The sequence below is a fragment of the Macrotis lagotis genome, chromosome 1 (assembly GCF_037893015.1).
Source record: "Macrotis lagotis isolate mMagLag1 chromosome 1, bilby.v1.9.chrom.fasta, whole genome shotgun sequence".
Taxonomy (NCBI): domain Eukaryota; kingdom Metazoa; phylum Chordata; class Mammalia; order Peramelemorphia; family Peramelidae; genus Macrotis; species Macrotis lagotis.
Genome location: NC_133658.1, coordinates 864,237,819 through 864,255,160, shown reverse-complemented (window position 1 = coordinate 864,255,160; position 17,342 = coordinate 864,237,819). Strand labels below are relative to the sequence as shown.

General features: G+C 44.3%; 1 protein-coding gene across 1 annotated transcript; it reads right to left on the bottom strand.

Annotated features, from left to right (window-relative positions):
- Nucleotides 1–1,592: 1,592 nt before the first annotated feature.
- Nucleotides 1,593–15,789, bottom strand: GPATCH3 (G-patch domain containing 3). Its single transcript, XM_074218006.1, has 7 exons — nucleotides 15,241–15,789; nucleotides 11,490–11,917; nucleotides 8,468–8,642; nucleotides 5,199–5,258; nucleotides 4,335–4,456; nucleotides 4,109–4,236; nucleotides 1,593–3,700 (listed from the first exon to the last, which is right to left on the bottom strand). The coding sequence occupies exons 1-7, from the start codon at nucleotides 15,743–15,745 to the stop codon at nucleotides 3,478–3,480; spliced, it is 1,641 nt and encodes a 546-aa protein (XP_074074107.1). The 5' UTR covers nucleotides 15,746–15,789; the 3' UTR covers nucleotides 1,593–3,477.
- Nucleotides 15,790–17,342: the final 1,553 nt, after the last annotated feature.

The window sequence follows — 17,342 nt, the reverse complement described above, 5'->3', positions numbered from 1 at the left end:
TAAGAGCTGCAAATTTTCCTTTTTAATTTTTGCCAGGCAGTGGGATTAAGTGATTTGCCCCAGGCCATACAGCTAGGTAATTAAGTCTCTGAGGCTAAATTTGAACTCAGGTCCCCCTGACTCCAGGGCCTGTACTCTATCCACTCTGCTACCTAGTTGCCCTAGCCCTCTTTTAAAAAATAATACGTCCTGGTATTAAACATTTTTTTTTTAAACTGTTGCTACATACCAGACACAGCATGTGCTAAACACTGGCGATACAAAACAGGCAAAAGACATTGCTACCCTCACAGAGAGCACAATTTAATGGGAGAAACAAAGAGCAAACAAATATGTCAAAAATAAATTAAATACGGGATAAATAAAAAAAGAGGGAAGACATTAGAATTCAGAGGGGTTGAGAAGAGTTTCCTTAGTGATTTTAGTTTGGATTTAAAGGAAGCCAATAGTTCGAAATTAAGGAGAGCCTTCCAGGTATGGGGGAAGCTAGAGATAATTTGAAGAGGCCAGAGATGGAGTGTTAGTTTGTGAAACAGCCAGGAGACCAGTGTCATTGGTTTGAAGAATATGAGGTGGGGAATGTGCAAGACTGGAAAGGTGAAAGGTTGATAATAAAGAGCTTTGAGTACCCAACAGTGGATTTTATGTTTGATCCTGGAGATTATAGAAAGCTACTGGAATTTCCTGAGTAGGAGAGGGGAGACATGGTTTCACCTGCACTCTAGGAAAATCGCTAATGGCTAAATGGAGTATGTATTAGAATGGGGAGAGACCTGAGATAGGCAGACTCACCAGCGGGTTTGTGCAGTAGTCCAGGTACGAGGTGATGAGGGCCTGCACCAGAGGGATGGCAGTGTCAGAGAAGAGGGAACATTTTTGAGAAACCCAGCAAAGGTGAGATTGACAGGCATTGGCTAAAGCATGGATGGGGGGGGGGGTAGTGACAGTGAGGAATCCAGGATGACTCCCATGTTATTAGCCTGAGGGATAAGAAGATGATGTTGCCCTCTATAGTAATAGAGAAGGGGGGGTAAGAGTTTAGGGATGAAAGATGAGTTAATTTTGGACATTCAGTTTAAGATGTCTACTGGAAACCTAATCTGATGTGTTTTAGAAGCAGTTGGGGATGGGAGTTTGGAAATTAGCAGAGATTGGGGCAGGATAGGGAGATTTAACAATCATCAGCATAGAGATGATAATTAAATCCATGGGAGTTGATGAGATCTCCAAGTGAAATTTAGCAGAGGGCCCAGGACCTTGTGGGATACCCATGATCAGAGGGCATGATCTGGTTTTTTTGTTGTTTTTGCAAGGCAATGGGGATTAAGTGACTTGCCCAAGGCCACACAGCTAGGTAATTATTAAATGTCTGAGGCTAGGGGCTAGGTGTTGTAGTGGATAAAGCACCAGCCCTGGAGTCAGGAGTACCTGGGTTCAAATCCAGTCTCAGACACTTAATAATTACCAGCTGTGTGGCCTTGGGCAAGCCACTTAACCCCATTTGCCTTGCAAAAACCTAAAAAAAAATGTCTGAGGCTGCTTTGACTCCAGGGCCAGTGCTTTATCTAGTGTGCCACCTAGCTGTCCGATTTGGTATATATTTCTGCCAAACTTTTAACGAAATATATAGAAAGCATTTTAAGTAAAGAGTTACACAGATAAGGATACTTTATTAAGGCAGAACCAAATACTTTTGAGTAGGGCTGTCCAAAATGTGGCCCACAGGGTGATTTTATGTACCGCCCTCTGCCTCGTGGATTTACTAACTGTTTTAGTAAACGAAACCTAGCTAGCAGAGCTTTCACTAAAATGGCAAATCAAAATATATTGTCTTTTTTTTTAGTTTTTTTTTTTTTGCAAGGCAAATGGGGTCAACACAGCCAGGCAATTACCAAGTGTCTGAGACCGGACCCGAAGCCAGGTACTCCTGACTGCAAGGCCGGGGCTCCATCCACTACACCACCCAGCCGCCCCTGTTTCAATAAAAACTTTTAAAAGTAAAGTTGGACAGTCCTGCTTTGGAGGATGCATTTGGGGTTTTATATTTTAGGATGTTTTCCTAAGTGAGACCAAAGGGAGAGGGTTTGGCATATTTAAAAAATAATAGGAATGATTAGTCCTAATCAATGGCAGATGGTTTTGCTTAAAACATTTTTTCACATCAGGAACTATTGTGGAAGTCATTTCTTAGACTGTCAAAATGAATTATCAATAAAAAAATAAAGGGAACATATGCTAAGCATTCAGTATTAATACCATAGGTCAGCTACAGCTTGCTTAAATCATTTTGCTGCTTAGAAAATCAGTCGACTCCTACCATAACTGCCACTTTTTCCCCAAATATATCTGACCAGTGGTCATACAACTTCTGTTTGAAGACCTTCAGGGAGAGGCACTCCATGCTATTAATAATCAACAGTAATTGTCTGGAAGCTTTTCCTACATGAAGCCTGAATTCCTCTTTGTCACTTCTACCCAGTGCTCCTAGTGGCTCACTTGGGCTGAAGGACAAATGTGACAGATGCTTGAAAACAGTTCCCATGTCCCACCTACTCTGTTCTTTCCAAGCTTTCTCTGTTCTTTCAGCCAGTTCTCATGGATGGTATCCAGTTCCCCAAGAAAACTGCAAGGGGACTATCAACCTTGCTTATCCTGGCATGATTCTTCTTTGAATAGAGCTCATTTTTAACACTTGAGCTTATTCAACCCCCTAGATTTTTTTTTTAGGTTTTGTTTTTTTGCAAGGGGGTTAAGTGGTTTGCCAGTAGGGCCTAACATCTATTTTGTGACTGACTACTGTTACTGAAATAGAATGTAAGCACAGAATTAAACTTCATGTGGCTTAATGTGAGATAAAAATTTAACACTTTATTTTGGGGTATTACTGACTTGGAATAATATCTTCAAGAAATTCATTTGTGTTTGTCAGAATATCCACACCCTCAAAGACTCCAGCTGACCTATTAAATAATAATACAGAGTTGAAAACGGTTATTTAGGGAGAGGCAGGTAGGGTCCCTCCTCAAGGATGGAATACAAAATCAAAACTTTATTCTACTGTGAGTCTGTCTGCCCTTCACAGAAGGGAGCGAGTGGAATGGGTTCAGGCTGTCAGGCCCCACCCCTTCTAGCTGGCCAGCATAGCTAGTGTTGTGCAGGAAATCTCAAGGGAAAGATGGCTTGGTCTTGGCCAATGAGGCCCTGCTTCAAAGGGCTGAGGTCAAAACTGGTCTTGAGATAAACAAGAAGTTGAATCCATCATAACAGAAACGGTACTTTGTAAAAATACATTGCTGGCCTTGAGGTAGCATTGAGGAAGGAAGAGAAGTGCAAAAGCTGAGTGGCCCAAGGTTTCTGTCATTCTCTTCTCTAGGAAAGTCTATTTCCTGGAGCTGGTCACTCATAGTGGCTTCAAATACAAGAAAGGTTAGAAAGATGCTGTAATCGCACTGATCATATGTGAAGCTTCTGTCACAATCACTTGGGCTCTGCTGAGTTATGGGAAAAGCTGTCTGTGTCTGAACCTCTCACAAAGGCCATATCTGTCCGGAACTTAAGGCTGGTAGGTGGCTGACGTCGAAGTAGGAGATCACCCTGGTCCTGAGCAAGGGGTTCATCATAGATGGTAGAGATGAGCCCCAGGCTGGTCCCACGTGGCCTCTTTGGCTGTCCAAAAGACTGCAGTTTCTCTCCATGATACCTGAGAGAGAGGGAAACCTTTGGTTATGTTATAATGAAACTAGGGAATCTCCCACTTCCCTATATTAAGGAGAGGGGCATGAGAAGAAGCCCCACATTTGTCTCAAGCCAAAGGTTTAAAAGAATAAATCAAAATCATGTGGATGAATCCTTGCCACAACTATGGCCAACACAGCATCAGTCCATTCACTCTATCATTGATTATTTCTTCAAAATTACCCAGAAACTCCACCTACAGGAACCCTCCAAAACAAGGAAGTCCATTATCTATCTAGCTTCCTAGCTTCCAAATCAGCAACCTCAAACCAGGGCCACAAACTCCAAGTCAAGCTGATGGGGGAAAGTGGGGAATTCTTGAGATTTAGGAAGGCTGGGACTGCTGCAGAGAATGACCCTTAACCACACTTACCCTAATCCACGCTTACACCTGGGGTTTTGCCCATCATTGTCCAGGGCCTCAGCTACTCCTGAGCAGCTACTCCCCAGGCCCTGGCCTTCAGCCCAGCCTTGGCGCTCCATCACTTTCCTTCCAATACCCTGCAGAGTAAAGGTAAGGGCTCATGTAAGGGCTTCCCAGTCACAAATGGGGAGGAAGTAGAAAGTGGACAAGATTGTGGGTTAAACATGAGGCTCACCTTTGTGTGACGCTCAAAGGTGCCAACTTGGTGGTTGACCACAGAGCCATCCTCTAGGCCATTGCGTAGTCTCTGTTCCAAGCGCATCTGGACTGAGTCACGAGCATCCTTGTCTCCACTATCTGAAAAGCCAGAGCTTAGTTTAGGAAGAGGTTCAAACCTAGCCAGACACATTCAGTACAGGAGAGACAGGGCACCCTTGGCACTCAGTTGGGGCTAGATTTCCCTAGTTTTAGTTTCATAGCATGTGTCTGTGACCTCTTCCTGATCGATAAGCAGGATCCCGAGTGCAGGAAGTATTTCACTTCTTTCCCCTTCAGAAGGCTATACACTAAATAACAGGGACTATATATATCACCCCCTTACATGAGCTTCCTGAGAGTCAATGGTGTAGTTTTCCATCAGACTTGGGCTCTCTCATGGGAGTGATTGTGACTGTAACCAGACCAGAAACTTCCTAAGGACAAGAGAACACTTCAAAGGGCTTTCCAGGCCTCAGTGTGTTTTCAGAATAGGGGTTAATTCCTGAAGATGGCACCATTGCCATCCTATAAGACTAAGGTTTGGGACTGTATTTCTTTTCTCCTGCTCTGCTTCTAATATTTGCCTCTGCTTCCTCGATCTCCAAAGGGGATTTATTTTAGAAATGGAAAGATTAAAAATCAAGAAAATAAATAGCCCTAGCTGGGTTATTCACTAAAAGCACAGGGGTGCTCACTCTAGCCTCATTCTCTTGCTCCCTCCTGATCACATACCATATTACATAAGGCAGGGAATTGGTTTGAGGGAAGAGGACAGCAAAGAGGATAGCAAATCACCCAAGAATAAGCCACTTGCAGCCCAGAGCCCAGCCTGGCCAATTACCTCTATCGTAGTATATGCTCATATCTACATCCCAGTCATCAGCTGTTTGCTCATCAAAATCTGTAGGAAAAAGACAGATTAATACATTTTTGACTTCTATGACTTTCTATGACTATGAGGTTGTTCCTTATACCTGACTCTCAGAATGTTTGATATTTTGTCTTTGTGTGTGTGTGTGTGTGTGTGAGCGTGCGCACACGCAAGAGAGAGAGAGAGAGAGAGAGAGAGAGAGAGATCTGTGCTATTTAAGAAAAAGTTTACTGATGCTTTAAAACAAAACTACCATCGGGTAGCTAGGTGGCACAGTAGATAGAGCACCAGCCTTGGAGTCAGGAGTACCTGAGTTCAAATCTGGACTCAGACACTTAATAATTACCTAGCTGTGTGGCCTTGGGCAAGCCACTTAACACCATTTGCCTTGCAAAAACCTAAGAACAAAAAACAAAAACTGCCCTGACTTCCCTCATCTACTCCAACCTCAAAAAGAAACTTCCCTTAGAAAAAAGCTAAGCAAAACAAACAGATGCATTGACCACACCTGGGAACATATACTCATCCATACCTACAGCCTATCACCTCACTACCAAGAGGAGCAAGGAATATTTTACCATTGGTACTCTAAAATCAAGATTGGTGGTTGCACTGATGTGAATCACATACTCTTGGGGTCACTATGCAGACTGCATTCCTGTTTCTGCTTGTTTCATTTTGTATCCATTCATACATGGTGTCCCAACTCTGAATTCCTCATATTTTTGGTTTCTTACAATAATACAGCATATATTCAAACACTACGTACAATAATAATGTATATATTTCATACACCATGATTTGTTCAGAAATTTCCCAACTGATGGGCACCTACTTTCTTTCTTTCTTCTTTGCTACCATAAAAGGGCTGTTATAAATATTCTGGTAGCTATGGATTCTTTTCATAGCTTTGCCTTTCTTGGGGCAACCCAATTGTTTTTTAAAATGGTTGGAACAATTGAAACAATTCACAATTCCATCAGCAATATACCTGGCCTCTTACAGCCCTCTCCAACATTTTCCAGTTTTGTTTTCTATCATTGTTGCAAATCTAATAGGTGTAAGTTAAAACCAAGAGTGGTTTTAATTTGTATTTCTTGTATCGTTATTAATTTGAAGCATTTTGTATTGTTTTCTTTTTGTAAAAATTTGAATATAAATCACATGCCCAACAATTCGAGAATAGCTGAATAAATTGTAGTATATGAATGTTATGAAATATTACTGAATTGTAAGGAATGATAAATATGAATTTAAAAAAATGAGATGTATAGAAAATGAGAATAGCAGCACCAAAAGAATGTATGCTTACTCAACTATGCAAATTAAAAAATATCATTAAATGGTAACAAAACTCTGCAAATGACAGTGTTGATACTAAGTTGTTAATGTTACAGCACAAACAATAAATTATAAAGTTAAAAAGTAGCAGGAACCTGTAGTGGATACAAGTGGATACTTGTACTGAGCTGCCTCTAAGATCCTTGAGCATTTGGTATTTAGAGAAAGCAGCAGCAGGATTTGAGCTACAAGGCAGGACCAAACCTGGTCCAGCAGACATTCCCTCCAGAAGTATGCAGAATGAGGCCCTGATACAGATTTCAGTAAATAATTCTGCAACAATGAATAAAACAATCAATAAGATTTCCATACTAAAGAGCTATAATAGAATTAAACACAAACCCAGAAGAGAATGACTCTAAAACATCTACAGGCAAAGCTCAAAGAAAAAAGTCCAGAACAGGATAAATTAAAATTCCTATAAGACTTTTTTTTAAAGAGTTAAACACGTGGAAAGAGGACTAACTGCTTAGTCCAGGAGGTTCAAAAACCTTACCCAAGTAACAGACTTTTTGAAAATTAGAATGCTAATTAGAAGTTAATAACTCCCTGAGACAAGAAATATTTAGTCAAAAGACTGAAAAAGAAGAAAATGTAAGGCATAACACATCAATTACAATTTACTTGAAAAACATATTGAGAGATAATTTAGGAATCATTGGATTACCACAAAACTATGACATGGACCCCACCCCAAATCAGTCTGGATATAAGATGTCAAGAAATCATGAAAGAAAACTGCCCAGATCTATATAAGCACCAAAGAGCAACATGAAAATAGAACTGTCTCCTGAAATAAACTCCCTATGAAAAAACTCCCAGAAACATGAGAGCCAAAATTCAGAGCTTCTAGAGCAAAGAAAAAAATACTGTTAGCAGCCTCAAGTAACAAGGACCCATAATCAGGACCACATGAGATTTTGTTGGTGTCTCCATAAGGAAGTAGAGATCTTTGAATAAGACAAAAGCAATACATTCCAAAAGGCAAAAGCTATCTTATAACCAAGAACAACATAGCTAGCAAAGGTGCTATAAATCCTGCATGGAAAAAGTAGACTTAATGAAATAAAAGACTTCCAAGAAATTCTGAAAAAAAAAACCAAACAAACCCAAAACCAACAGGGCTGTATCAAAATTTTGAAACAGAAACATGAGAGTCAAGAGAAACCTGAACACAGATCAAGTGCTTGTAGTCCAGTAGTAAAGATAGTACAAATATCTTCTCAGACTCTAGCATTATCAGGGAATTATATAAGAAAAAAAGCCCTGGGAATAGTTTTGTCAACTTTTGATGATCTTTAAAGAAGAAATAAGAGAGAGGACAAGGGACTATATTGCCAAAGAGATGCCTAGTTGCATTGATGGAGGAAGTTTGCCCACATAAATGAAAAATCACAGAGTCTGGATCCAAAAGAAATTTTACACTCTTGCTTAGTGGTATTCAAGACTAGTCAGTCTTGCACGATTGTGTCTTTTTTAGGCTGGTCTACCATGGCAAAACAAAATGTATTTAAAAAGTAAAATGCAAATAACTGATCTCATAGTGGTTGTAAGTAAAGTGTAATGGAAATATGAGCACTGAGTAGTAAAGCTGATTTTCATGGGTATTCCAGGGCCAGGCCCATTTCCCTGCTGCCCAGACCCAGGTGTAATTACATCCTTTAGCATAGAGAAAGAATAGTGTCCTTGTGGCCAGAAAACTTGTTTCAGACTCAGCTCTGCCCTTCAAGCTGTGACCCCGGGCAGAGCAACTGCTCCTCTCCAGGGCCAACTTCCTCACCTGGGGAGCAGGGGCCATCGTTCTTACCTGGCTTCCCCCCCTGGAGTAGTGTGAGAGCAGATGAGGGAATGTAAACAGGGATATAAAGCTTTGAAGAAATATGAGCTGTGATTGTTACCTCCTTCCTCCTCCTGCCAGTATTGAGCGTCTGTGTAAAACACAAGCCCAGAGCCACCCTTCTCCCATTTGAGCTCAATCTCCTCCTCAAAGAGTGGCTCAGCTGTGCGCTCCTGACTCGTGATGTCCTCATGAAGGGCCTCATGACGCTCCCACTCCTCACACGTGTCATTGTCCTGCAAGGGAGGCAAGGAGAGGATAGAGCTACTGTTCTGGCCACAGGCACCCCCCCCCCCCCAGGAGGTGGGCTGAGAGGGAGGGCTGTTTGTTCCACATCCTCTTGGACCCTGTGCTACCTGAGGGAGGCAGCATCATAAAGCAGAAGGAGGATGGCCTAAGAATCAAAAAATCTGGGTTCAGATCCTAGTCCTGATATTCATAACTATGTTATCTTGTTGCTGTTCAGTTGGTTCTGAAGCTTTGTGACCCATTTGAAGTTTTCTTGGAAAAGACATGAGAGATGTTTGTCATTTCCTTTTCTAGTTCATTTAGCAAATGAGGAAGCTGAGACAAACAGGGTCACACAGCCAGTAAGTATCTGAGGCCAGACAATCATATGGGTTCTTGACTCCAGATCCAGTGCTCTAATCACTGCATCATCCAGTTGCCTTCATATTGCCTGAGATAAGTCATTTATTCACCCTTAAATTCCTTCTCTGTCAAGCAGGGATGATGACATTTATATTAGCCACCTTACAGGGTGATTATGAAGAATACTTTGTAAATCTTATATTAACTATTATTATTAGTGAATTATTACTGTTATTGATTCACCCTTATTTCTCCCATTGCTCTAAAATATGAATCCTCCACGTCAGCCAGGCTAGTCCTGTACTACTCCTTAGGCAGACCAGCCTCTTTCTCACCTCCAGGTGTTTGCTCAGGCTTTTTAATTATTGCCTTTCTCCCTCCCCTTAGCTAATTCTTCCTCATCCTTTTTGATCATAATCATACCAGACAAATGCCTTAAAGTTTGTACTGTGCTTCCTACACATTCTTTTCCTTTGAGAGCCTCTTCAAGACACCACCAACCCCCCTTCTCAGTGCTGAAGCCTACATTCAACTCTCCCTAATTTCCTTGTACCCAAATACTACGGTGCCAATATTGATCAGAGCATAGCTAGTATTTTGACCAGATCCGGTTTGGGGGATATATGACTACTGACTTCAAGGGCTTAGAAGGCTGTTATCACACAGAAGAAAGATTAGTTTTGGGCTGCGTGGCTGGGGGCAGATATAGGAGCAAGGGTGGAGGCCATAAGAAACAGATGCAGGACTGATGTTAGTGAAAGCTTCCCAACAATCAGAGCTTGTCTTAAAGGGGGATGAACTGCCTTTGAAAGCAGAAAGTTCCCAATCATTGGAGTCTTCAGGCAGAAGGTGATGACCCCTTACTGGGGATGGCTCCACCATGACTGATAAGTCATGACTTAAGTATACATTATTGGTGACTTCTGAGCTCCCTCCCTTCCAACTCTATGATGTGAAAACGAATACTCCATTTGCCACTGGCAGCCTACAATGGCATTTTTTTTTTAGTATTTATCTAGATTTAGTTTCCTTTTAAAGCCATTTCTGAAGATAGATTTAGAAAAATACAGTGACTGGTTTCTGCTTCCCATGGGCTAGTTCTGTCTCATCAGGCAGAACCATAAGTTTATGGTTCTTTTTTTTTCCTGAGTCACCTTTATTAAAAGCAGTTTCCTTTTATCCTCATGGAAAAGTAAAGTATAGTGGTGATGACAGGAATCTTGATAGTGTGATATAGAAGAAAGAGGGCTGGATTTAGGTGTCGGGAGAGCTGGTTTCAAATCTCTAATCAAAACACTTATCAGCTGGGTGACAAGAGGAAGTCACAACCTCTTAGGACCTAAGTTTCTTATTTTTTTTCCTTTGGCAAGTTAATGGGGTTAAGTGCCTTATCCAAGGTTACACAGCTAGGTAATTATTAAGGGTCCAAGGGTGGATTTGGACTCAGGTACTCCTGACTCCAGGGTCGGTGCTCTATCCATTGTGCCACCAAGCTGCCCCCACTTAGGGCCTAAGCTTCTTCTTTAGTAATATGGGACTAGGAGAAGAATTGGATAAAGTGCTGGGCCTGGAGTCAGGAAAGTTCATTTTTTTTTAAGTTCAAATCAAGCCTCAGATATTTATTAACTGTGTGACCCTGGGCAAGTCACCAAACTTTGTGTTCCTCAGTGTTCCTGTCTCTAAAATGAAATGGAGAAGGAAACAGCAAACCACTCTGATATCTTTTCTTTTAATTTGTTTATTTATTTATTTTAGGTAATGGGGTTAAGAGTGACTTGCAATACTTATAAGCACATTATTTGCTAGGCAATTATTGTCTCAGGCCAAATTTGAACTCAGATCCTCCTGACTTCAGGGCCGGTGCTCTATCCACTGGACCATCTAGCTGCCCCCCTCTGGTATCCTTCTTTCTTTTTTTTTTAAGGTTTTTGCAAGGCAAATGGGGTCAGATGACTTGACCAAGGCCACACAGCTAGGTAATTATTAAGTGTCTGAGGCTGGATTTGAACTCAGGTACTCCTGATTCCAGGGCTGGTGCTCTATCCACTGTACCACCTAGCGCCCCTGCCCCTCTCTGGTATCTTTTTTTTTTCTGGTAGCTTTAAAAAAAAAACTCCAAATGGGGTCACAGAGTCAGACAAGACCAAAAAACTGAACAACAACATCACAGTATCTGCTTCAGAGGATTATTGGAAGGCTCATTATTTATGATTATTATTATTTCTAATACTAGGAATCCATAACTATTGCAGATTGGGCAACTTGTTATAATAGAAGGGGATCCTGAGAATTAAGAGATCTGACTCTACCAAAATAAAATGGGAATATTTATGCTTGTACTGCTAAACTCCAGGACAGTTGTGAGAATCAGATCAAAGAACTCTGAAGAGTGTCAAATACTATATACACCAAAATACTCATATTTACAATACTAATAAATGAGTGACCTTGTGGTATGGTCAGCCAGAACAAGACAATGTCACCAAACTCACATCATCTGAATGAGACTCTTCCTCTTCCTCTTCTTCTTCCTTTGGTTCTCCTTGGGTAGCAGCTGTGATGGGTGTGGGACAAGCTCTTTGACGGGTTTCTGGGATCTCTTCGCCCTGGGCTGTGTACACCAGCTCATCTTGCTCAACAATATCTGAGTCTTCATATTCAAAGGGCACATTGCCATATCGCCGGGAAGAACCTGTCTTGGGAAACTGTAGCTGGAGCTGGGTAATGATGCGAGGGGGCAGACGACAGGCTCGGATCAGCTCCAAGAAGATACGCATTGGGGTCCCCACATTCCCATTGGGCATCAAGGCTGGTGGGTTCAGTTCTGGCAGCTGCCTAAGGTCAGCAAGGGTGAAAGCTTCACTCACCGCCCTCCTACTGAGCAGCTCCTTCCGGGTCTTGAAGGGAAAGGGATCAGCACCTTAGAAAAAATATTAAACAGAAGGTGCGTTGGTTTATGTGTAGGCATGAGGATGGAATTAGCTCCCACCTCTATAGCTTTGAGTTCAAAGGTTGTTTTTCAACCCTCCACTGGATTCTTAGTCAAGTTGGTTGGTTGTTAGTTGTATACCTGTGAAACCTAGACAGTCTACCAGTGCCATGCCAGGAAACTGAACTGCTTCTACTTGAATGATCTTTGAAAGATTCTTAAAGTCATCTGACAAGATAAGGTACAAGACACTGAAGTCCTTTCTCAAGCTGAACTACTAAACATTCAAATGCTACCGCAAAAGCATAACTCCATTGGGCTGGCTATGTTGTTGGAGTGCCAAAAAATTCTATTTTATGGAGAACTCACTGAAGGCAAGTGCTCACACAGAAGTCAGGAAAAAATGATACTAGGTCACCCTCAAGGTTCCTCTGAAGAACATGGTGGGGGGGACGGCTAGGTGGCACAATGTATAAAGCACCGACCCTGGAGTCAGGAGTACCTGAGTTCAAATCCGGCCTCAGACACTTAATAATTACCTAGCCTTGGGCAAGCCACTTAACCCCATTTGCCTTGCAAAAATATAAATTTAAAAAATTAAAAAAAAAATAAAATTAAGAACATGGGAGACTCTGGCCCTGGCCCAGTCAGTGCAATATGCCCACAAGGTGCTGTGCTACATGAGCAAGGCAGAATTGCAGTAGTTCAAAGGAAACTGAGATGCACAAGTTTAGAGCATCCACCCCAAATGTGCCCAACCTGCAGTTAGGCATATGGAGCTTGAAGTGGTCTAATCAGTCACAGTCAGACATACTGTACATAGTAATTTTGGTCCCCTGAGCACAAAGGACAACAACCAACCAATCAATCTTAAACAAAAAAATGTGCTCTATAAGTATCACAAATGTGAACAAGGAGTTTGGAGACATGGGTTCTAGTCCCTATTCTGACACTACTTCACTGAGTGATCTTTGGCACTTCATTTCCCTCCTATGAGACTCAGTTTTACCTCCCTATTAAATGAGGGAGAATTGGGCTAGAATCACAAATTGTCAGAGATGCAGGGTATAAGTCAACAGATATTTATTAACAGAACACTCTATTAGCCAGGGGGTAGGAAAATGTGGGGAAGACACTTGATAAGGGGATCCCTGTTCTCGTGAGGAGTTCTGGCTGAAATAAGGGAGTGGTAAAACAAAGAAGTAAGCAATTATTAAATGCTTACTCTGTACTAGATGATACATTGATTAGACTATTGGGTTTAATAGTCAAGATTCATCTTCATGAGATCAAATCTGGCTTCAGACACTTTCTAACTATAAGATCCTCAGCAAGTCACTTAACCCTCTTTGTCTCAGTTTCCTCATCTGTAAAATGAACTGAAGAAGGAAATGACAAACCACTCCAGCATTTTTGCCAAGAAATCCCCAAATGGGGTCATGAAGAGTCAGGCATGACTAAAAAAAAAATTTACTAGACACTGTGCTAAGAAATTTATAGGTGTCACATTCTAAAGGGATATGATATACATATACAGGTAACTAGGATATGAAATAGATAAATGCATTAGAGAGGGATAAAATAAAGCAGGTCCAAGTTGTCCAGGAATAAACCTGGATGGAGCTTTTCTTCAGTTCTGGAATTGCCTCTCTGCATTGCTACCACTCAGCATTGTGCAGTGGGAAGAATGGAGGCAGAGAGCCTGGGTTTACATCTTGTCTCCACTAATCATATGACCTGGGTGACTTTGGGCAAGTTACTTAACCTCAGCCTGTCTCAGTTTCTCCATCTGAAAAATGAAGAGGTTAAATAAGACAAACTGTAAGGTCCCTGCCAATTCTAACCATGTGGCTGACTATAAGTTCTTTTAAGCCCAAATGAGATACCACCTCTTCCATGAAGATTTCTCATTCCATTTTTCCCTGGGCCTCTCCTTTACATTTACCTACTCTGACATGCATCAGAAATCAAATCCTACTGCTGTTTTTCTCAGCCCCTCCCATTGAAAACTCATTAGTCCTACAAGCCCAGTAGTAATTTGGTTGAATAAAGTTATGTGAACAAAGTGTTATAGAAGAGAAAATCAGGAAAAGGTTTTTTTACTTTATGAGATCATTTGGTCTAAACTCTTCCTTTTATGGACGATGGACTAGTCTAGAGAGTAAGGGGCTTGTGAAAGGTCATTTCAGGAATTCCAGGCCCACTTTTCAATAATCTATGGAATTCTGTTTTCCCATGGAAGAATGGGGTGAGAATAAAGCCCCAATTTCTTCCTGCCACTTCTCCTAGTTAAGGAGACTATTACAGAAGTGATGTTCTAGATGAATGCTTTCTTAGTGGAAGATAGGAGAGAAGAGCCCAGAAGAAGACCCCTGGAAAAATGGAGGTTCACCTTAATCCAAAACCAAAAACTATTTGGTGGAAAAATATTGTAGTGTTGGTTAGTTTCAACTGGTCTTCTTATCTCTAGTCGTTCTATCTAGATCTAGAATGCTATTGTGCTGTGCCAAGACTCCTGCCTGCTAATGTCCCAAGATATCAAGTCACAGGAGCAAAGGGTTGAATTATTTAAGAAAATGGAGCATCTCAGTTCTGCAGTAAGGTCAGCATTTGGACAGCTCTTTAGAAACCCCCCCCCCCCAACATTTCCGCAAAGCCCTTCTTGGGAACATGTCTTAGCGGGAACACAGATTATTAAGCCCCTATTTTTAGTCACAATGCTCTTATTTCAACAAGTCTCTTCCTCTCCCTGAACCTCAGTTCCCTCATTTGTTAAATGTGAGCAGTCGATCGGATGGTGGGGAGTCCCTCCTCCGAGTTCCTTGCACGTTGACACCATCTTTCTCGCCCTTTCCCTTCTGGCTGTCCCCCACGACCAGAAGGCTCTCCTCCCACCACTCCCACTAGCGCTTTCCGCGGCTTTCTAAGTCCCAACTAAAACTTCATCTTTCGCTGGCAGCCTCCCTGTCCCTCAGTGCTGACGACTTTCCTCCGCCAATCCCTTCCTGTTTATCTGGTGTACAGCCTTGTGGCGGTTGAGTTGGGGCTGGGTTGAGGGGGGTTTCTCGGCAGATACTGGAGTGCCCGGCCATTTCCTTCCCCCGAGGCCGAACTTGAACCCAGATCTTCCCGCCTCCAGGCCCAGCGCTCTATTCAAAGAGCCGTCCACCCGCCCGGTGTCTCTGCGTAGACCACCGGCCGGCGGAGTCCGGGTTCGTCTGCGCGCTGCCTCCCCCAGTGGCTCGGGGAGCCCCGGAGGGCGGGAACCGTCTCTGGGCCCCGCGGCTCGGCACGTCGTCGGCGACAGTCCTTACCTGCCTCCCGAGCCGGGAGCCGGAGCCTGCGGATGCGGCAGCGTCCGGACAGCCGGTTGCCCTGTGAATCGAGCCAAGGCCGGCCCGAGTACATGCGGAGGAGCCGCCGGGCCCCGGCCGGGCCCCGCACTGAGACCACGCAGCAGCAGGTGCGGGCCGAAGGCCGAGCGGCGGCTGCGGCCGGCTCGGGAGAGGCAGCTGCGGCCGGCTCGGGGGAGGCAGCTGCGGCCGGCTCGGGGGAGGCAGCTGCGGCCGGCTCGGGGGAGGCAGCTGCGGCCGGCTCGGGGGAGGCGGCCCCGGCCGCTTCCGGGCGCCGGGCCCGTTCGGGTCGGTGCCGATAGTGGAAGCAGAGGAAGCCGGCGTCGCGGCCGCCGCGCTGCTCCCGGAACTGACTGAAGTAGTTCCTCAGCTGGGCCGAGCGCAGCCCCACGGGGATCCCGCTCACCACCAGGTAGACGGGAGCCGCGGCCTCGACCGCCTCCTCGGCCACAGCGGGCGCCGCCATCTTGGGTGGTCACATGACGCGCCGGCTCAGGTTCTCGCGAGAGCGAATAGTGGAGCCGAGGGGATGACGATTCAGAGACGCCGTGACGTCACTTCCCGGAAGCCGGAACCGGCGGAAGCAGTCTGGGTCTGCCCGGGGGTCGGGAAGAGTTTTCAGACTCCGGGAAAAGTCTCCTCCTGCGTCCTTCTGGGGCGATCTTCGGCCAACGTGCCCCCCACTCCCACGGGCGCGTGGGGTCGCCGGGTAGAGACCGCGAGCCTTGGTTTTGTTTCTACTCCTGCTCCGGGGAGCGTCTGACCCGTGCGTTCCCCGGGTGCAGGAAGAGTTGCGGCCCCTCCAGCCGACACCCCCATACCTCACTGTCCCCCCCCCGTGGCCGTGTGTTGGCTGACCTCAGAGGCCAAAAGTGAGAGAAGGGGAGGGGGAGGGGCGGGAGTGCCCCCCGTACACCCCCACCAGCGCGGAGGAGGAGCGGGTCCAAAGCCCCTAGCGCCGTGGCTGCGCGCCGCGGACCTCTAGGGGGCGCTCTCAGGCTGGGGCGCCAAACCCTGGCTCTGCCCGGCTCTCGGCTCCGATCCGTCACTGGTGCGAAGGGACGGGCATTCAGGATCCTGCCCCCGGGGCAGAGCAGCGACCCTGGGCCTCCCTGAGCTGATTCACCCTCCAGTTTTCGCGTGGAGGAGGCGAGGGCAGCGCTACTGAGCACCTTCATTGCAGTGTTGCGCGGATCAGATTAGAGTAGGTGCCTGCATAGAATGCTTGTGAGACTCTAAAAGCAGCTTATAAATGTCAGTGATGCTGATGATCCGGGAGTGGCACATGCATAGCCACCCCAAAGTAGAACAAATAGGACCCCCTCAAGTAGTCTGGAGTAAGTGGGGTGCGGGAGAACACGCACTGACTCTGGAAGGAGGTCCTGGGGTCCCACCACCTCTGTAACCCGAGGTTAAGTCACTTATCCTCTCTAGACTTCCGTTTTCACATCTCTAACTAAAGGGTCACTTTTTATGTCTTCTCGCTGTAGATCTATAATCCCATGTTTGGGAAAAGTGCTGTTCTTTGTTGGGTATCAGCCCTGAATTGTTTCTGCTGCCATCTGCTGGTCTTTTAACTAGATTATTATTATTTTTTTAAGAACAAGTATTCATCCTGCCCCCCCATCCATTGATCCACGGGAAGGGAGGCTTTCAAGAACTTGGTTAAGAATATATATTTTGGGGGGGCGGCTAGGTGGCGTAGTGGATAAAGCACCGGCCTTGGAGTCAGGAGGACCTGGGTTCAAATGTGATCTCAGACACTTAATAATTACCTAGCTGTGTGGCCTTGGGCAAGCCACTTAACCCCATTTGCCTTGCAAAAACCTAAAAATAAAATAAAAAATAAAAAGAATATATATTTTGGGGGCGGCTAGGTGGGGCTGTGGATAGAGTACCAGCCCTAGAGTCAGGAGGACCTGAGTTCAAATCCAGCCTCAGACACCTAATAATTACCTGTGTGGCCTTGGGCAAGCCACTTAACCCCATTTGCCTTGCAATATATATATTATATATATTATATATTATAATATATATATTTCAATATAATTGGTTCTTTTTGT

Excerpts from the sequence above, each read along its gene's own strand:
- GPATCH3 (XM_074218006.1), bottom strand. The coding sequence starts at position 15,745 with ATGGCGGCGCCCGCTGTGGCCGAGGAGGCGGTCGAGGCCGCGGCTCCC. Across the intron at positions 11,918-15,240 it reads GCTCCCGGCTCGGGAGGCAG|GTGCTGATCCCTTTCCCTTC; the intron begins GTAAGGACTGTC and ends ATTTTTTCTAAG. Across the intron at positions 5,259-8,467 it reads CTGGCAGGAGGAGGAAGGAG|ATTTTGATGAGCAAACAGCT; the intron begins GTAACAATCACA and ends TTTTTCCTACAG.